This window comes from Galleria mellonella, unplaced genomic scaffold (genome assembly GCF_026898425.1).
Source record: "Galleria mellonella isolate WM207_F2 unplaced genomic scaffold, CSIRO_AGI_GalMel_v1 utg184, whole genome shotgun sequence".
Classification (NCBI taxonomy): Eukaryota; Metazoa; Arthropoda; class Insecta; order Lepidoptera; family Pyralidae; genus Galleria; species Galleria mellonella.
In genome coordinates, this window is record NW_026442025.1 from 12,439,322 (window position 1) to 12,462,173 (window position 22,852).

At 34.6% G+C, this 22,852-nt stretch overlaps 1 protein-coding gene across 6 annotated transcripts in view; it reads right to left on the reverse strand.

Annotated features, from left to right (window-relative positions):
- The window catches only part of LOC113512120 (uncharacterized), a 207,749-nt gene that overhangs the window by 48,150 nt on the left and 136,747 nt on the right, over window positions 1-22,852 (reverse strand). The window contains exons 1-3 of one of the 6 annotated variants that reach the window (XM_052893766.1): window positions 19,580-19,735; window positions 5,528-5,660; window positions 1,835-1,951 (exon numbers count right to left, since the gene is read on the reverse strand). In XM_052893766.1, the coding sequence (XP_052749726.1) occupies window positions 1,835-1,951; window positions 5,528-5,590 (180 nt within the window). In that variant the 5' untranslated portion in view covers window positions 5,591-5,660; window positions 19,580-19,735. Of the gene's footprint in view, window positions 1-1,834; window positions 1,952-5,527; window positions 5,841-19,579; window positions 19,736-22,852 lie in introns of those variants that run through there. The other 5 variants (XM_026895900.3, XM_031909116.2, XM_031909115.2 and 2 more) reach the window with 5 other exon arrangements.

A 22,852-nucleotide genomic window follows, 5' to 3' on the forward strand; every position in this document is an offset into this window, starting at 1 on the left:
TCCATGATGTGATCATAGCCGATTGTGCTCTGCCATTGATTATGGTCAAAACTGATAGAATACTTTTCTTATGATCGCATATATACATAAGAATAAAAAATAATTTTATACAGGGGGAGAGGGATTGTTAGTAAATGGATCTAAAACCCTAACTATTCTGGATACAACCGTATTGAATTCCAGGTGTATTCATCACGGTATGGCCTAACTGGCCTGCGTTTTTATTCTCACCTATCATCCCTCACTGGTGCCCCGCCAGTGTATACTGTTAGCGCAGGCGAGGCTACCATTGCATTATCATCCATTAAAAAAAATTACCTTTTCGGTCATAGCCGATTGTGCTGTGCCATTAATTATGATCAAAACGAATAATATTATTTATGACTTCATATACAGAACGATTTAGTTTCAAAACTAGAATTTTATACAAATGACTATAAGTAAGTAAATATTAGAGAAAATACCATAAAATAAACTAAAGCTGTCAGTGTTCATATTTAATAAACATTATGTTTGAAGAAATTAAAAGGACTTTTTTGATATATTTAATTTTTTTTAGAAGAAATAACTGCTTTCATAATTGTGGGAGAATCACTATATTTTTGTATTTTGTAACTCACAGTGACATCTAGTTGTGTTCTTGCGAACCACTTGTACAATTACTAACCGAACAAAGTTACGCTGTTATAAACTAGATGGCGCTATTTCTTTGTCCACTACGAAATAGAATTATACTACGATCATAACTAATAGACATATTTATGACTTTTTATACCTTTCTGTTTTTAATACAAATATTTACAAATAAATTATAAAAGGTGCATATATTTCGTTTACTCTCATACATGTTTTTGAAGAAACTTCGTTCGCATCCTGGTTATTTTTTCTAATGGTATGATAACTCCGCCTACACTACTGATATACGCTGACGGTATACCAGCGAAGGATGACAGGTGAGGATGGAAGCAGGTCAGATGCCCATCGTGACGAATTCAACAATAATTAACTACGATAGTTTCCAGGGGAAGCCGCATGGAGGTCGACGTAATAGGTTATATTGCTAATAATAAAGTTGATAGTTCACATTGCTAACAATCCCTTTTACCTTCTAGACCTTTCTGGAATGCGCACGGACCACCTAGCCCACACTTAAATATGTCTATGTTCTAGGGGGAGCCGCGTGGAATTCGTCCTGATAGGGTATATTGCTAGTAATGGAACCCTTTCTCTCAAGGTAGACTTCCAGAGGGAGACTTTGTACAAAAGTCGATTGCTTGGCTACCTCTGTCCCATTCGTGTTTCAACCGTTAAGCAGTCGTGTTTGCATGGCTGTGTTTCAGTTTGAAGGGTGGGACATGACGTGAATTTACTGGGTACAGAGGAATAACACCTGAGTCCTCAGGAATGGCAACGCATGGGGGGTACATGGGCGAAACAGTATACTCTGTTGTGTCCACGGTACTGCTCATGTCTATAGGCGACGGTTACCACTTTCCATCAGGTGGGCCGTCAGCTTGTTTGCCATTCTAAGTTGTATAAAAAAAAAGGTATATTACTTACTAGGAATACCAGACCCTCTTGGAGATGATTTTGGTTAATGCCTGGAGAATTTACCAAGATGTGCCAACTGACCTGCTTTCATCTTCATCATTCATCCCTCAGTAATGTTCCGTCAGCGTATACCGATCGCGCGGAGTTTATTACTCCATTTTCATTTCGCAAAAAAAAAATGCTGAGCTGGCTAAGCTGCTGGATAGAAAGTCTTGGAGTATTCTTCGTTATCACTCAGTTAAATAGGCATCTAGGTATATATTAAATCTTTGTTGGTACATACCTTATCAGCCTTATCGGTGGGAGGCGAGGCGGGTGGACTGCGTGGCAGCCCTAGGTCTTCGTCGTCGTCGCTGCCGTCGCCGCGCCCGCGTCGTCGAACCGCTGCCACTAGCTCCGCCTGGTGACGAAATATAGAATTAAATTAGTGTTCTGAATTTGAATTTTTATATTAATATAAAACTATAAGCATAAAACCTGCATACTACAGGTTTGTAATGGACAAATGCGAAAATTTAAGTATGTATGGATGTTTGTTACTCAATCATACTTAAAAGTTTAAAAGAATTTAAATAAAAAATAGTACACGGACAGGTTATATCCTAACTTAAAACACACGATGCATTATATACTGTACTGATTCATACGGTCCAAATAAAAAACTGATGGCGTATCTTTCGTCCTCTTTTCATTAATTACATTTGTATAAGAAGAAAGGAAACAACCATATGATTTAAAGTTTTGATTTCATCATTCCTTCTATGTTACTTGTTCTTAGTAACAGACTATACTGTATTTGATACCCTTCATGCGTTGCCATTCCTGAGGATTACAGTGTTACGCCTCTGTACCCTGTAATTTCATTGCTATATCCTATTCGTCATTCAATTTAATCGAAACACAGCCATGCAAACAATTGCTTCACAGCTGATACATTTCTATTCCAGAGTTTCTTGTATTTATATGAACTTTTTTATGTATAATTAAGTATATATTTACAAAAAATAAAGTATACATTTCGCTCGTACAATTGTCTGTAGCATAACGTACTATAAATTCTTAATCTAAGCTACGAATACACAAAAATAAAAAATAAAGAGCAATAAGAGATTGTAAATGAAATGTAAAGCAGCCGTATTACAAAACTACGAATCAAGATTAAGGATAACGCACTACGTACTATAAATTCTTAATCTAAGCTATGCATAGACAAAAATAAAAAAACAATGCTATACGAGATTGTGAATGAAATAAGTAAGTAAAACAATATCTGTATAAAAAGTTGGTACATTTTGTTCGTGGCGGAAATGATAAGAGATATCTATGGCAGAGTTCAAGCGTTTCCTTTTTACATATAATAAACTATTGTTTATAGAACATTGTATAATTGTTACTTAGTATACATTGACGCTTATCTGTGAGAGCTGTATACACCTTTAATTGATGTGTTCATATGGCCTTAAGCTTGGTAGTGAGGAGTGAAATGTTTTTGTTCAAGTAAACTTAGATTTAAGCATTTTTGAATAGTTATTTTTCACTTTTTACTTACTTATAATATTGTGCATTGTCTGCTTAATTGTTGTGAGCATACTATTGGTGTGGGTAAATATTACTAGAGCATTAACTCTTGTTACTTATGAACTTGTTTGGGTGTTTTTTGAAAAGAAAGAACATAAAAATTTGTGTGTTAAAAAATCTTGGCAGCAATTCTTATATAAATTTAAATGAAAAGCAAAACATATAAACGAAATTCCGAATTTTCGAGCGCAATTTCGTGTTTTTGTTCGTACAGAAAGCGGCCTAGCAAATAGAACATTTTTTTGCAACTTAGAATGGCAAACAAGCTGACGGCCCACCTGATGGAAAGTGGTAACCGTCGCCTACAGACATGAGCAGTACCATGAACATAACAGAGTATACTGTTTCGCTCATGATACCTCCTATGCGTTGGCATTCCTGAGGACTCAGGTATTATTCTCTGTACATTGTAAATTCACTGCCATATCTCACCCTTCAAACCGAAACACAGCCATACAAACACAACTGCTTCATGGTAGAAACATGAATGTGACGGAGGTGCCCAAGCAAACGACTTATATACAAAGTCTCACTCTGGTAAAAAATTAATAAGCTTAACATATCGTTCGTCATAAATCATAACAGTCCAAAGGAACGATATTTTAATATTTTTTTATTTCCTTTATTGCCTTCGTTCCCTGAAATTTCGGAATATATTACATGGTAGGCTCTCTGGTTTCGCATACCGCTAACAATTTTAACTTCACAATAACCTTACCACTTTACACTTAAAAATTAAAATCTCTTACAAAGTCAAATATCTCTCATGCACAAACTTCAAAAACTTCAAAAAGAAACTTCTAAATTGGGTTGTATTATTTTTTTATGTTTGTTACCTCATAATTCTGTCAATAATAAACCGATTTGGGAAATCCTTTCTTCTAATCTAAAAGGATTTTTATTTATACCACAAAGGTGGTAAACAAGCATACAGCTCGTCTGATGGTAAACGATCACTGTAGCCTATGGACGCCTGCAACACTAGGGGTGTCACGTGCACGCTACCGACCCTGAAGAAATATTTATTTATATATTTTAAAGAAGAGGGATATAATTATATTAGTAACAAATAAATATATTTTTAATTAAATTATTGAAAGTTTGCATAAACTATTATTAATTAAACACTTTTCCTTAAATATGGAGACGATTAATGGAACTATTACACACTGGCAATATATTTCGACAAAACAGAGTCATGACCTCATTCTTAAAAAGTAGGTAACTAAATAATAATAATAAATCTTTTATTTTCAGATATACACCCCTAGTTTACAGTCATTGCGATAGGGGAAAAGGGATTGTTAGTAATGGAGACTGAGAATCCCATTGCTAGCAATATGCCCAACCAGGTCGACCTATCTATCTATCTATCTATCTATACTATCATGGTTAATTCCTGATGAATTCATCATGATGGGCTAACTGGCCTGTTTTCATTCTCATCTATCACCCCTCACTGGTGCCCCGCCAGCGTATCCCATTAGACTCCTCCTTGGTGGGATTTGCCAGTAGTTGCCACGCTTGGCATGCGGATTGGTAACCGCAGCTAGACTTTAGAGAGAGGGACGCTGCTGGCCATCCCTTGCCCTCCCTTAGTCGCCTCTTACGACATCCACGGGAAAGGATCTATTCTATGCCGAGACCACACGACTTAAAACATCACCAAAGACTAACTACGGTTGCCAAACTCTCTGTCAAGCGTCGCAAGTATTGGCAACACGCCCCTTATGGGAAAGGCTTGTTGCCAGTAGTTGCTACGCTTGCCAGGCGGGTTAGCAACCGCAGTCAGGTTTTAGAGATGTTTTAAGATGGACGCTGCTACCCATCCCTCGCCCTCCCTTAGTCGCCTCTTATGACACCCACGGGAAAGGAACGAGTGGCCTATTCTATGCCGGGACCACACTGCTATACTTATGTGCCTATATTAATTGTATATTAATTTCACAAATCTTGTAATATTAGTGCAATAAAGTGTTAAATAAAGAAATAATTTCAGTTAAATATGTATCTGTTTGTATGGGAATGAATAAGGGAACTTAATGGTCGAACAATGGGCAGCTGTGCCCCTCCTAAAATATCACCAAAAGTCTTACTGCAAATGCCAATCCGCCTGCCAAGTGTGGCAACTCCTGGCAAAACCCCGTCAATGGTAAACTATCAGAAGGAACGGTTCATAATTTTTTTTAAATTATTTTCAGAATACGACAGTTTTATCTTCAGCTATAAATTTTTTACTCAAATACATTCTTACAACTTCTCAAAGGTTGACTGTAAGAGATCCCTCTATGGGATAAGTCCGCCATTGTATATTAAATCTTTTTAATGTGTCCAATGTAAAGTACTTACAGTAAATATTTTACAACAACAACATATTTTGTTAACAATTTATACTAACCCATAATTTACCGACTTTCGACTCTGTTAACCAACAGAATCTTCTCTTCCATGCCTGACTCATCCCCTGTGTCTAACCCACAGAATTACTTACAACTTACACATCACTTATCACTGGAATGTCACTGAACACACTATGTGTTGTCTATGGTTTGGCGATAAGCTAATTAACTAAAATATATTTTTAAAAACTACAATATTTTTATTCTAAACACTGTCCACTAAACTAAAATAGTTTGGAACTGTATTTAAAAATCATAAAAAAATAAATAAATAAAAAGACAACAATTTATAAATCGAACGGATTCATGTATTTAAAAAAGGAATACGTTCATTTATATCTTAAATGATTTACAAATATTTCCAGACACACAAGGACGCGTTCATCAGCGCCGACGGCAATATTAATACTAAATAAAATTTGTCATATATTATTCAATATTCCAATGGCGGTAAACATTATGAATAACATAGATAACCCTATAGGGAAAATTATTGTTACTAATATGAGCTCATCGAGTTATTAAAACAGGTACTAATGTTCAAGTTTAACAATAGTGTTTGTACATTTCCCAACTGGAATAAACAGCAAATAAAATTCCGGGAATTTGCTTTAGTAATAATTTATGTAATAATATCTCATGGTGTCACAATATGTTTATTTCTTTAAAAAATACAATGTCATGGTATAACACATCCGGTCAGAATTTTTCTATTTATAGAAGTTCTAAGACCATAAAAAACTACCTACACACCTTCAAAATTGTAATAATACTCCTATATTAATATATATAATTACAAGTTTCATTTTCAATCGACTTCAAAAAAGAGGTTCTCAAATAGTTTGTGTTTTTATCATGTCTGTTACGTCATAACTCCAAACTAATATACGAGTAACTATATATCATAACTTTACCAGAGGGAGACTTTGTACAAAAATCGTTTGCTTGGACACCTCTGTCCCATTCGTGTTTCTACCGTTAAGCAGTTGTTTGAATTGCTGTTTCGGTTTGAAGGGTGAGATTTGGCAGTGAATTTACAGGGTACAGAGGAATAACACCTGAGTCCTCAGGAATGGCAACGCATGGGTGGTATCATGGGCGAAACAGTATACTTTGTTATGTCCATGGTACTGCTCATATCTATAGGCGACGGTTACCACTTTCCATGAAATGGGCCGTCAGCTTGTTTGCCATTCTAAGTTGTATAAAAAAAATACTATTTAGTAAATATTAAAAATAATTTTGAACAAATAATTAAAAAATAATTTTCAACACAGCCACGATAGAATAGATAGAAACACGAATGGGACAGAGGTACCCAAGCAATTGACTTTTGTACAGTCTCCCTCTGGTCAAATATAGCAGGAAGGCGGAAATAAGCGAGCCTCAGACAATGATAACATCCAAAATATTAGAATGCATCACGATGCGACCTGGCTTATCGAAGGCGTTGCATAAATCATAACAATCGGTTACATTTCCGATTCTGCAACACTCGACAACAATGGACGTTTATCAAACTATATCTCATTGTTCGCCGAATGTCTTTTCCCATTTAAAACTGTACAGCAGATTTATTACGCTTGAGTAACGCGTTAAGTGGAGCTGTTGAGGTTATAAACGAGATCTCGAAAAAATAACATAATTAACCGAGATTGCCAAGGTGGTATACCTACAGTTCTTTAAACATCACTAAAGCTTATATGATGATGATGATGATACAGTTTAATATAATTATATTTGTCACTGCTGTATTACAGGTTTCTACAGCTGCACTGTAAAAACGGAAACTTTAAAAACTAGATGACAGTCTATCCACCTGTTGGTCATATATATGAGGTATATATGACCAACAGGTGGATAGACTGTCAGTGGTGGATAGAGTGCGCGCGCGCGTGTGTATATGTGTGTGTGTGAAGAAAACCCTAATATTTATTTCTTAAATACAAAAAATATATGTCCATATATCTCCTAATTAAAAATAGCAATAGAAAAATAAAAAAAAAGTTTAACAAAAAATTGTATATAAATTTAAATTTACATAGGTAGGTTTTCTAAGGGAAAAATAAAATTACGTAATTAATAAGCAAAATGTGAACTAAACTTATATTTATTTAAAAAGAAGTCACTCGTTACGACAATTTCAAATTGAAAATACTGTGATGACTCAGAGGACAAAATAAAAATTAAATCAAATAAAATTCTATTATAAAAGTTTCATGATTAAAAATGTTTTTGAATCGTAAATTAGCTGCTGGCAAATTTAAATTTAAAATTATTCAGCTATATTAAAATATCTATATTGTTACTATCCTGACTTTAGAATATTCAATTAACTGTAATTTATGTTAATTTCAAAGAACTAATATTCTCTATCGATTAAAGAATAGAATAAGTTTTTTTCATAATATTTATATTTTAAATTTTTTCTTTTTAAACTTTATAATTTTATAATTATCGTTCAAAATATTCCCGTTATTTATAAAAACGTCAAACCACTCATAAACTCACTGATGGCAAGTAAATATCTTCAAAGCCAAACTGCGGTTGGCAAATCCGCCTGCCAAACGTGGCAACCACTGGCAAAACCACACAAAAGGGAGGTTTATGTACAGCAGTGAATAGTTAAAAACTGACATGATAACGATGACGTTTGAAGGGAGAAAAACTATTGAAAAAAAAAATTGTAAAATATATTACATAAAAATCTGTGAAAGAAATAACAGTAATGTGTACTGTACTCATTTAAAAAGGGTCATTTGTAAACCTTTAAATTCCAATTTAATAACGAATTTATTATTATTAATATTTATAAAATATATTATTTATTATTATTATTATTTGTAATAAAAACCAACAGCAGTTTACAAATAAAATTAACAAACATTTAAAACAAAGCAGTATGGCCAACAACAGGTTTTTCTAAATTAATTTCGTAGATTATATAGTTGACAATTGTTAAAGGAAAAGCAGAAAAAATAAACAAATCAAATGGGTAGGCAATCGTTGAAGTCACAATAATATTTTTATACATACGCAACAGATATATTTAATTAAAATAACATTTTTTTTTATTATGGGTGAAAATGGTAACCCCGCCTGCGCTAACGGGATACGCTGGCGGAGCACCAGTGAAGGGTGATAGATGAGAATGAAAACAGGCCAGTTAGCCCATCATGATGAATTCATCAGGAATTAACCATGATAGTTTCGAGGGAGAACCGCGAGGAGGTCGACCTGGTTGGGTATATTGCTAGCAATGGGATTCTCGGTCTCCATTACTAACAATCCCTTTCCCCCCAAATAACATTATTAGAGGTTAAAATTTTAAATGTCAACAAGTATTTTAATTGTAAATATGCGGGAATTAATTATAAATTAAATGCATTTTCCGTCTTATTGACATTTGTATAAATGAAGTGGTTTGTAAATGACTTACAAAAGCGGAGATTTTTTTTTTGTTAATGTGAATATATTAGTCGATTATGTTGTAAATACTGAATCGATTTTAATGATGCTTTTAAACAATTCACTATCATCATAACAGCCGTTAACTTCTGCTGACCACAGGCCTCCTTAGACGGCTTTGCCAGTAGTTGCCACACTTGGCAGGCGGGTCAGCATCTGCAGTTAGGCTTTGGTGATGTTTTAAAACGAACAGTGCTGCCCATTCTCGGAAGAAAAGTATTTCATACATAGTTCATTATTTCTTTTATTTTTATAGATCACAGTTGATACTAACAAATATATTGTATTTAAAAGGACAAATCAACTTACTTTGAGAAATTTTACATAATTTGCTTTTTTTTTTCGAATATGAATATATATGTTACGCAAACAGACCATGTGGTCCGGCATAGAAGGGGCCACCCCATTCTTTTCTGTAGGGATCGTAAAAGGCGACTAAAGGAACTTAATGGTAGAGAGAGATAGGTCAGCAGCATCCCTCTTAAATCTTTAAAAGCCTAACTGTGGTTTTTTTTAACGGATGAGAATGGCATGGTAACCCCGCCTGCGCTATCAGTATACATAGGCGGGGTATCAGTGAGAGGTGATAGGCGAGGATGAAAAGGTAGGTCAGTTAGCCCATAGTGACGAATTCAACGATAACTTAGTCACGACAGTTTCCAGGGGGAACCGCGTGGAGGTCGACCTGATAGGATATATTGATAGCAATGGGGACTAACCTTCTCATTACTAACAATCCCTTACCCCTGCCTAACTGTGGTTACCAACTCGCCTGCCAAGCGTGGCAACTACTGGCAAAACTTTATGTGGAATGCTTATGTCCAGCAGTGGACAGTTAACGGCTGAAATCAAATGATGCAGAAAATGAACAGTTTTCAGTCAACACACAGTACACCTAATTGGCGAGGTATTATTGTAAACAAGTTTTACTAAAACAAATACATCATAATGTAGTTGAATGATGAACCTAATGATTAAAAGTACCTGTTTTCCTTAAATATAAATTTCTATATAAACGTACATATTTTATATGTATATTAGGTATACATTATTTATTTATATATGTAGAATCCCAACCAGAAACGTTTCATACCATTTAATGGTATAAAACGGTTATAAATTATAATGTTCTAAATTTAAACAATTTCAAATATAAGTGAAAATAGTATATGATTTTAATAATAACTGTATGCCGCGATTTCTCAAACGTTTTCTTTTTTTTTTTATACCACTGAGGTGGCAAACAATACGGCCCACTAGATGGTAAGCAATTATCGTAGTCTATGAATACTTGCAATACCAGGGGTATTACACGAGCGTTGTCTACCTTTAAGAAACGTCTTTAGCACTTTTTTTAAGAACCCCATATCATAGTCTCTCAGAAAAACCTCGGCAGGGAGCTCATTCTATTTCTTTCACAGAAACCATATCCTAACAAATAGGTGCAAGCACAACAATAAAAAATTATATAATAATGAACAGGTGGAGCAGATCTAAAGTGATGGGCGTACATACATTTGAGCATTAGTTAATTTAAAAAAAAAATCATCGCGTTAAATCCCAATTGTGTATTTAAAACATTTGACCATTGCTAGCAATAAACCCTATCGGGTCAACTTCGTCGTGAAACTCATCGTATTATACTCATACACTTATGGAAGTTAAACCCGCCATATCATGGGGGGAAAAGGGATTGTTAGTAATGGAGATTGCTAGCAATATATCCAACCAGGTCGACCACCTCGCGGTTCCCCCTGGAAACTATCATGGTTAATTCCTAATGAAATCATCATGATGGGCTAACTGGCTCGTTTCATCCTCATCGATCACCCTTCACTGGTGCCCCGCCAGCGTATCCCATTAGCGCAGGCGGGGTTACCACTCCATTTTCATCCAACAAAAAAAAAACCCGCCATATCAACACATACATTTATACTGTTAATTTAAAAATTAAAAAAAAAATAACAACATGAGATTTCGTGTTAATTCAAATATTACTTATTTATATATAAAAATTCCTACAGTACCTAATTCTTAATCTTTGGATGTTTATTCGTCTAGTAAAAGATAAGCCGAGCACTTTAAATATTCAATAACTGGGTAGGGACTTAAAAGAAAGAATTGACGTAAAATTTTCTTATTTTTTTCTAAAGATTAAAATACTCGTAATGCCGTCCCAATGTACTTAATCAGCTACCCCTTATTTCCCGTGGATATCATAAGAAGCGACTAAGGTTTGAAGTGGAGAAGAATATACATATTAGGTATGCTTTTATTCCAGATCCGCAATGTAACCGCGACGGATACAGTAGAAAAAAAAAACTGGTATAAAATAATTCGAAAAAAAAAATTGTGTTAAATTTAGGTAGGCCTCTTATTAATTTCAGTTTATAAATTACAATAAATTTTTTAATATATTTTGTTATCTTTAAATGGTTGTTTAAATAATTCATGTAAATGTAATCAAATTGTAATTATTAACAAATACAGAAACATTGTTATGATTATGTTATAACATTATTATCATTTATTTATTTATTTATTTAATTCTTTATTGTACACACTAGTTTTAAGTATAAGACAGAGGTAATCAAAAGTACAAAGGCGAGCTTAACTCTGATAGAGTTTACTTCAAGCAAACCTAAAGTGGAAAGGAATATCAATGTCAGCGGATACATCATTATAAATGTGGTGATCATTATTTGTAATTGTTTATATTTATAATAAGTTTACTATTGTAATCTTTTGGAGGAAACAATAAAGAGTGTCTATCTATTATTAGATTGTTTACGTTTTTCTTTAAATTCTATTGAATTTATTATTTTTACGTAAGTATTTTACGTGTTGTTTGCCAACAAAGCTTATGTATCATAGAAATTGCATCAAAAACTAATTCATAAGACTGGCTAATAACATTTTTATATAGGCATGCCCATATGTCACTCCTACGCGTTAATTATCAATTCGAATCTTACAAATAAGTAAAAAAAAAACGAGATGTTATCTACCACACCTACAAACTTTAATACAAATCAAAACAACTATTGTGTATTGGTAATTTGAACTTTAAGTTGTATACATTAAAAGATTTTACGCAACTGTGATTATTTATAATAGATTTAACGTATATGTTGTTAATATGTATTAAGGGCATTTATCGTTAAAGGTTAAATTAAGGCTATCATTATAAAAAAAAAAACCTTAAAGTTGTCAAAAGAGATACAAAATACGGTCACGCTGACAATGTCACGGGTAATGACTAGCCGTCCGCCCTGGCTTCGCATGGATAGATAAAAAGTTTTGTGAAATTTAGCATACACATGGTTTACTTTTTGTCTCGATTAATCACTAAATCTCGAAAATGTGAAAACCACCTATTATTTTTCTATTTTTTTTTTCTATAGCTATTACTTTTTGTCTTCGCAAGTTTCTATCAGACATTCAAAGGTTGACTGGAAGATATCCCTTTTATGGGATAAATCCACCATTGTACACATTCTTTTCTTAAAATCTTTAATCCTATAATTTAAGACTTTACTGTACAATAAAGTGTTACAAACAAACAAATATTCAATAGAGATTTTTATAAATGTAATAGAAGTTACTATATTTTATTTTGTCACTGAAATCAGAGGGAGACTTTGTACAAAAATTGGTACCTAAGTCCCATTCGTGTTTTTACTATTTTGTTGTGTTCGCGTGGCTGTGTTTCGGTTTGAAGGGTGAGATATGGCAATTAAATTACAAAGTATCTGTACCGTAAGGTATTATGCCTCTAAGCACAACAACTTAGTCTTCAGGAATGGCAACGCGTGAAGGGTATCACGGGCGGCACAGTATACTCTGTTACGCCCATGGTACTGTTCATGTGTGCAGGCGACAGTTGCCACTTTCCATCAGGTGGCCCGTCAGTTTGTTTGCTATTCTAAGAGCATAGTAAAACGCAGTCTAAAATTTCGTCGGAGGCTATCCCGTCATCGTATATCTAATCTCACTAAGTGAACTAACGAACCGTCGCTTTATAAATATAGAAATTTGAAATCTAAAACATATTTCACCACATTACGTGAACGCAGATAAACATTATAATAAATTAGCAACTCGCCCCGGCTTCGAGTGGCTTTTTTTTTAATAAAATACAGCCAATGTTACTTTGCGGATAATGTACTTTCTGTTACGTGTGGGTAATATACCCCGACGTGATCAATGTGGAGGTGTAGAGACGTGGGCTTGACGATATTTATATATAGATTCAGAAGGAGTGAGAGAAAGAAAGATTTAGTAAGAGATTGTATAATTATTAATATTTACAGTAAATAAATCCAGATATAATAAGTCGCGATACAAAATATAGTTTGGTAAAATTGCTAGACAATAAGATTGTCAAGAACGTCACTATTTACTTTTCTACAACTATGTAGGTTTGAAATAGGTTGGTAGCCTGCATACCAGTCTAATAACGAATATGTTAAAAGTCTGTTATCCAAAAAATAATATTGGATAACAGACTTTTAACATATTCGAAAATAGATTAAATTGAGGAGAACCTTCTCTTTTTGAAGTCGGTTAAAAAGTACTGTCACTATATCCATCAAATTAGTTCAAATTAACGCAAATAGTTCACTGCTATCTATAACATAAACCCATTAGACATCTTGTAGGTGGCAACTGTACTATGATTAAGTACTCCATGATTCAGCGTGGGCGTTGTTTTGTAATAATAATAAATTTAATCATCGTATTAGCCGTGTGGTCCCGGAATAGAATAGGCCACCCCATACTTTCCCGTGGGTGTCGTAAGAGGCGACTAAGGAAGCGAGGGATGGGCAACAACGTCTCTCTTTAAGCAACTCCAAAGCCTAACTGCGATTGCCAGAGGAGGAAAAGGGACTGTTAGTAATGGAGACTGAGAATCCCATTGCCAGCAATATACCCAACCAGGTCGACCTCCTCGCGGTTCCCCCTGGAAACTATCATGGTTAATTCCTGAGAAAATTATCATGATGTGCTAACTGGCTTGTTTTCATTCTCATCTATCACCTTTCACTGGTGCTCCGCCAGCGTATCCCGTTAGCGCAGGCGGCGTTACCATACCATTTTCACCCATCAAAAAAAACTGCGATGGCCAACCTGCCTGCAAAGCGAGGCAAAACCTCAAAATGGGGGAGGCTTATGTTCAGCAGTGGACAGTTAAAGGCTGACAAGATGATGTAGATGCTACAAAATATTATAAAAAATAATAATATTTAACTTCATTAAACATTCTTACTTCCGAGTTAAGAGTTTTCTCTCCAAAAATCGAGGCAAATAATTCATGCATTCTCTTCCAGCCAGCTCTATCCCAGGCCATAATCTTTGACTTCCCTATACAACATGACACCTAGTGTTTCCTTTATCTATCCTATTGAACACTAGTAATGTTAAATGTGAAATAATCAGTATCAAAAATAAGAGTAAAGTGAATCATAAAAATCCGTCAAAACATACAAACAAAAAAAAAATGCCATCGAATCAAAAACCTTATTATAGAGTCGTTTAAACATATAGTTGGACGAAACCGGTATGTTTTATATATAACGACCTAACAATATGAAGTATAGGAACTAATTCTATGCTATTTATGGCTCCAATTTTACGTAATCCTTGAAGTTGGGTCTTATGCGTCATAACGCAAAATTTATATTTCTTTGTTCTCCTGTTGTTTCAGTTTTAAAAACAAAATTATTGAATCGATTTTGAGAGAATATCTATTAGATCAATCTTACAAATTGGTTGGTGTATCATTTCTGATAAAAAAATAACTAAATTGATTTACATCTGACAGAGTTATGAGGTAACAATTATAAAAAAAAAAAAAAAAAAAAAACATAACCGAATTGAGAAACTTCTTTTTGAAGTCAATTGATAACAATACAGATTTTCATGAAAATCAATCAATAAACTTAATCTTGTTTTTTAATTATTTCAAGAATACATAATAACTGGTACATACCACTCACGAACATACGATAAAAAAGTTGCTCTATTTTTGGCGAAACATTTTTATGGAGACGCTCTATCTATATAATCTAAGGAATTAAGTTAATTACATACATAAGTCAGAAGAGCATATATTATGTCGCCATTAGACACACACACTTTTACAATAATTAAATGCACAACATAATTAATTACACGTAAGCAAACGTAACATTACACCATTAAATTTACATAATTAGGTACGACATACCAAGAAAACTTTGGTGGCGAGAACCCATGCCAAATTCCAAAAGGAGCGAATCGCGCCCGTCAACGAGCGCGCCATTTGCAAAATTGTTTCACAACTTTTTTTTTTTTACTCTTAAAACAGGCAAAGGAATAATTCAATTAATTCTTAAGCAAAGAACACACTGTCACTGTGAGATCGTCCAAAACACTGAGATAATTGTACACAGTGAGAATTTTTGGAAAGTTGGGGCAAACAGCGAGACGTTACTAAGCATTGAATTAACGTATTCCGATTGTAAAGCTTGGTTCCCACTTGTGTTAGAATTTGAACAAAAGCGAACGCGAATGTTGTTTAACAGATAACAATTTTTATTACTGTTGTAATTATGGTATTAACACGAAATGTTTCTTTAATTATTTATATCTTTACTATCGTTTACTCGCAATTTCTTCCGTTTGACTTTAAAAAGTTTTGTCTGTCTGTCTGACCTTTTTTTATGTCTCCCATGTTTAGACTTCGTCTAGTTACAGTTTTATTATTTTAGTAAGATTACAAATTCAAAAATTTTATCTACCTATCTTGCACAGATACGTCATGCGAAAGAGACATGAACATGTGTAGACCTAGCTTTATATTCAGGTTTACTTTCTAAGATCACATAAAGATATTTTATAATTATCGGCATTTACATACATGGATATACATTAATAAGCATATTACAACAATAGACTTACAATTGACATATTATCTGTGCTATTATTTAGGCAAAATTTTGGCGGGAAATTTTTCATTGCCTAAAATGTATGCCAAATGTTTCTTTATTTGTACGGTAATTGTTTAGTGATTCAAATAATTAACATTGTGATGTATTTATTAACTTTCGTAGCGTAGTAGTGAGCACGCGTCACGTAATGGGGTCTCGGGTTTAATCAAAAACGCGGGAACAAAATCTAGGGTCTAGGGATGGATCCACCCCTATCCACCCTATCCACCCCTAGATCCCTCCTCATCATCATATCATCCTTTAATTGTTCACTGCTTAACGTAAACCTGTACTGGGGAGGGGGGATTTGCTAGTAGTACATTAATGGGTGATAATGGAATGGTAACCCCGCCCGCACTATCGGTATACACCGGCGGGCCACCAGTGAGGGATGATAAGTGAGGATGAAGCAGGTTAGTTAGCCCATCGTGACGAATTCAACAAGAATTGTTCACGATGGTTTCCAGGGGGAAACACGTGGAGGTCGACCTGATAGGGTGTATTATTAGCAATGGGTTCATTAGACCCCATTACTAACAATCCCTTTCCCCCCATTTGCTAGTAGTTGCCACGCTTGGCAGGTGGAAACTGAGTGGTTTCACCATTGCATTGATCAGTTTCTCCTTTATAAAGCTTACACGACGACGACAGTCGCTGCCACTATTAACTTAAATCATGCAAATTAACCGAATACAAATATTTTATAGTCTAAGATCCCGTAGCTGATTTCTGCAGGTATTAGATTTTTAAATGAACTATAATACAATACACGTATTGTAGGCACAGGTAATATAGGTACCACTACGATATCTATATTTTTGATTCCTCTGGAAATAAATGGCGGGAAAAAGTCAACATCCCTATACCAGATATCGCTTTTTCCAGTCGGATATCTTCATTAATTTTATTAGAAAACTTCGATTCAATATTATATATTAGACTACCGATAAATAACATATCTTTTATTATGCCAATATATATATAGATAGTTTAACTACATTATATAGATATTGCAATATATAAAATATCCCAGGGGGAAAAGGATTGTTAATAATGTGGTCTAATAGTTCCATTGCTAGCAATATACTCTCTCAGGTCGATCGCCGCGCGGTTCCCCCTGGAAACCATCATGGTTAATTCTTGTCGAAATCGTCATGGTGACCAATTCAACAAGAATTGTTTACAATGATTTCCAGGGTGAAAAATTGACATTTATAAAGGATATTTTTTATTGTATAAAAAATTTTATGACATTTGAGACACGAAATTTTTTTTTTATCATACAACTTAGAATGCCAAACAAGCTGACAGCTCACCTTATGGAAAGTGGTAACCGTCGCCTATAGACATGAGCAGTACCATGGACATAACAGAGTATACTGTTTCGCCCATGATACCCTCCATGCGTTGCCATTCCTGAGGACTCAGGTGTTATTCCTCTGTACCCTGTCAATTCACGGCATATCCCACCCTTCCAACCGAAACACAGCCATGCAAACAACTGCTTTACGGTTGAAACACGAATGGGACAGAGGTACCTAAGCAAACGATTTTTGTACAAAGTCTCCCTCTGGTAAATTCTATCATTATCGTAACGTATATGCATAATACTATATCCCTTTAAAGGGAATGCAGATAATTTGGTAACACCTTATATTTGCGCTTATTTATCATATCCCAAAACAAGTTCCGTTAAAACTCTTACACCAGCAAAAGTCGGCGGCTGGATCTTAGGCTATTACAAAACCGGTATTGAATCGATGACGTTACTGTACCAAAATGGACGCAATAATCCTTCAATAAGAAGCTTTTTACGATTCCGAGACGATTTTTTTTTTCGTTATACTAAAAATTCGAATCGAATCGAACCAACCTAAGGCTGTTTGTGCATAGCGTGTCAATAACATCGGCAACATAGTAATGCGATTACGTCGTCGTATAAACAGTTTTATTATGTGTTTAAGAGGTGCCAGGCGGGCTATGCCCACTACGTAATTGTCTTGTGCCCACCTCAGGATCAGCAACGAATGGGCCACCCCTTCCTTTCCCGTGGGTGTCGTAAGAGGCAACTAAGGAAATGCGAGTGATGGGCAGCATCGCCCCTCTTAAAACATAACCAAATGCCAAACTATGGTTGCCAATCTGCCTGCCAAGCATGGCAACTACTGGCAACCCTCCGCCCCCCCTTAGGGGAGGCTATGTTCAGCAATGGACAGTTAATGGCTGATACAACATACAAAAATAAGATAGCGGAGTACCAGTAAAGGATGGTAATGGTGGTAAATATACTAGGAATTAACCACGCATGAAACAAGGAAATGGGGACTGGCGTTCCATTACAAGCTCTCGCTCTCTATCAATTTACTAAGGTGGTGGCACTTTAAATAAGTTACATTTATATAAACTTAGCTATGCTCGCGGTTGCATCTGTGTGATCAGAATAATAAAAAAAAATTGCGTTAAAAAAAAAACTAACTTCAACTGTGACAAAACCGGTTATTTTAATTTAAAAAACAAAACTTTCAGTAGTTTTTCGATCAAATTCCTTTTTTGCACAATGCCAGTGCATATAAAAAAATATGATTTACTAGCTTTTACCCACGACTTCGTTCGCATCACTAGGATAAAAAGAAGCCTATAGCCTTCTCTATCCCATAATGTACCTATGTATCTAATTTCATAGTGATTGGTTAAGTCGTCAAGACGGGGTAAAGGATTGTTAGTAATGGAGACTAAAAATCCCATTGCTAGCAATATACCTAACCAGGTCGACCACCACGCGGTTCCCCCTGGAAACTATCATGGTTAATTCCAGATGAATTCGTCATGATAGGCTAACTGGTCTGTTTTCATTCTCATCTATCACCCTTCACTGGCGCCCCGCCAGCGTATCCCGTTAGCGCAGGCGGGGTTACCATACCATTTTTACCCATAAAAAAAGTCGTCAAAACGCTAAGATGATGAGAGACGTTATTGTTAAGAAGTAACAAACAAACAAAGTCACTATTAATAATATTAGTAAAGATATCGCAAATTTTCAATTTTTCTTTTCATGAGAATTTAAAACGTGACAGAAACAAATATAAGTAAGTATATAAAAATAAGTATTTAAAATACTTTCCAAATCGGTCCAGTAATTTTCAAGCGATGCAAGCATCCTATTTTTGTTCGGCGTATGACAATTTTCGGATGAACAGAAGCTGGCTAGTAATTAACCTTCGTCAAAACATTTGAAAATGGAATCTAATATTTTTAATTTTTTAACTACTCGTACACAGCGTCAGACGGACTCAGTTATTGATCAGCGTGAGTCACGGTCCATCGAAACCAGACCCACCTATACCCGTATATGAGGAATCATGATTGCATTGCACATGTTTATTCGCACATTAAATATAACAGTAACTGAACCGCTATGTTGGTTATATCCGATTACACGGTTTTATGTGAAAGAAACTTAATTACGTTCCTAAAACATTATCGCAAATATATGGTAATAGTTCTAATAGATTCTAGTTTTTATTGGAATGATAAAAAATAATCGCGTTTCAAGCCGGATGTTAAAGTTAGTCCGTAACAGATCTCGTTTATCATTTATATATCGGCATCAACCTTGACTCCTTGTCCTAGAATAATATCGCCAAACCAAAAAACACATTCACAAACTCCTTGGTCTCCTTTAAAACAACAACACTGGCCACTTTTAAAACTAATTCGAAATTCAAATATGGAAGGCTTGCGGTCTCATCCGCGCGGCGACGGCAACTGTTCGCGCGTGATTCATCCCATCTCGTCGTGTGGAAGGAAAATAAAAAGTCGTTCGGTTTGGAATATAGAAAAAAAAAAGCGTGTAATACACTGGTACACACTAACAAGAATCGTGGCGAACTAAGCTAGCCGTGGGCACGAGAGCAGAACCGGACGGGCGCCAACGGTTGCGAACTTCATCGGATCAAATCTCGTCCCACCTATCGGTGTTTGTTAAGGTGATCTTAAGTGACTTGTCAGAATATAACAAAATTTCTTAATTAAAAGAAAAAAATTCAACACTAGTGCTGAAAAAAAAAAGGATAATTAACCCTTCTTTGCATGTTTTTTTTTTATTGGTGAAATAAATCAAGGTTATATACTTGTAATTCATGTTAAAATTTAAAGAAAAAATGGTTAAAAAAAAAAAATTTGACAGATATGTTTTTTTTTTTTGCTTTTGCTCTTTTATATAATTTTTGAATATTCAGTATTATGATGGAAATTTCCACCACTATGCAAAGAAGGGTTAAAAAGTAAGATGGAAGGAAACAGATGGCAGGAAAATGCGCGAACTCTCAATATTTTGAATAAAATTTGTTATATTTTTAAAACATTGTAGATACATAGCGAAACTTGAATCCTTATTACTTGATTATTGTCTGTTTATCTACTTGTTTGTCTTATGTCACGTCATTTGCTGGAATAATGTGGAAAAATGTCTACGACAATCCCTCCAAAGAGGTAGGTAACCTAGACAATAAAAAAAAAATCTAACCGACCTCCTCACAAAAAAATTGTACACTTTTCATTCGCATGACTCGATTGTGGATTCTTTTTTTAAATAAATAAAATAAATTCTATTACAAATTTGGTTGTCTTCGAGAGTTCCTAAATATCTTCTTGCCTGTGGCTAAATCTAAGTGTCTATAGTGCAGTGTTTCGCCTTAAGGCTAAATTACAAATTTGTGTCTCTACCTACATGACACGTACGAGTGGACTAGCGATTCGAAGGTTGTTTGTAAGTATATATATATATATATATATATATATATATATATATATATATATATATGCCTGAAATCTATACATTACCGAGTCGCTAGATTGAAGCAAGCAAGCATATATTTAGAGATATGTATACGAGCAGTTACAGTTGAGTTCACTAATCACAGCCGATGTCAACATGAAACGTAGATGGATGACCTGATTTATTATTAACTAGCAATCCGACCCGGCTTCGTACGAATACATGGAATTTTTGAAAATAATATATATTAGCCTTAGATTATATAGTTAGAGTATCGAACCTCAAAAACGGGTCAACTTTTTGTCAGCTTACTGTCAAATTAGCTAACTCGTTTTTTATCAGTGTTCTATATAATTACGCATGAAATGTATTTCGTTGTATTATTTAATAAATAAAATGAGTGTTTACGCATGAAAATGATGCAAAAATTTATTTATTTATTTAAAGGAACACCAACAGCATATTGCATTATAACATATATAATAAACATTAAATATAATACAATATTAATGCACACGCCTATTATAGGTGTTCACAGCATTTACTTTAACATAGCTATACAGTGCGAGAAAATGAAGTAACAATTATAATGAATTAAATAACACTAGACTACAAATATTTTTTCTCAAACATGGTTGGAAATGTGAGCATTATTTTGACAATAAATCAAAATTGCCATACTGGCCAGATATATGCGGGCAGGGTATGTTGTATGAAAATCCATATCTGTCGTGTTTTGCGGCCAGATAAGTTACTATGTAAACTCATATCTGTCCTTTAATTTAAAAATGGAGTGACCTTTTACTTCGAAACATGGCTACCAAGGAGGTAATTAGTAAAAGGCTTTATTTAAATTTCGAACTGGCTTGCAAATAGAAAGCTGTTTATTAAAACAAAAACAAAGGAACATTATGGCGCGTGAAAAATTATTATTGTTCGTTATTCGTCATTGAACTTAAAAAGTAAAATTGTGTTTTTGATTTCCGCGCATTGTTTGAGAAAAGTACTATACAAGCCTTGGCTACAACTAGGCATTGATGGACTCACGTATGTGTGCCTCGGCTACGCCTCGGCCCACATTTGCACGTTCGTCCATCAATGCCTCAGTTGCTGGCCACTGCAGTAATGTACTATAAAAGTTGCGTTATTAGTTACAGAAACATAAGAATTATAAGACAAAATAATTGCTATAACTGAGACGATGATAAATATGAATTAACATATATCAAATTCAATCGCCTTCGTAACTTCCATATAATTATAACAATATACTAACAGCTATCAAGTCCTCTATATGAGACGAGAAAATACGATAATAGCTGTTAATTCTAACACATAGCTCGGTAACAACACGCGAGCTCGGATATATTCTGTCAGCGATAATAAGGTATCGACTGATGAAGAGTACGTAATTAGTGTTCAGAAAATTTCCAAAACAAAAGAAGCTGCATTGTGAATTTAGAACAATTGAGGACTATAAAATCAAAGGCAGATAAATCCAAATCCGTCAAATGTTGAGGAAACTACAAAAAAAAACTAATATTTTGTCAAGGATATGGAACGATATTCTATATTCTAAACCAGATTAAATAAAATTGGTAATATTTTGAATTTTAATTAATACAACTTTTAATTAAGATACATCTTTCTTTTAATTTTAGAGTTTCCTCTTGTCGGTGCAACTAATTCATGCATCTTCTTCCAGCCAGCTCTATCCCAGGCCATATCCTTGACCTCCCTATACGACATGACACCCAGTGTTTCCTTTATCTGTCCCATGTAGTTAATCCTCGGCCTTCCTCTTCTTTTTTGCCCTCTATTTTTCCTTCTACTATGCTCTTAAAAAAAATCGTCATGTCGTATAAGGTGGCCCAGCATTTTGCCTCTTCTATTCTCTATTAATAAGATACATATTTGAGTATGAATCTCGGCGTCCCTAGGTGCAGTTCGACTACGCTATCCCCAAAAGTACTGTTGATGGTAAATACTATATTTCTGTTTGAAGGGTGGAATATGACGGTGAAAATGCAAAACACAGAGACAATACCTTATTAGTTAAAAATAGCAACTATAATTTTGCGTGAAAAATAATTATAAGTAACTACTTT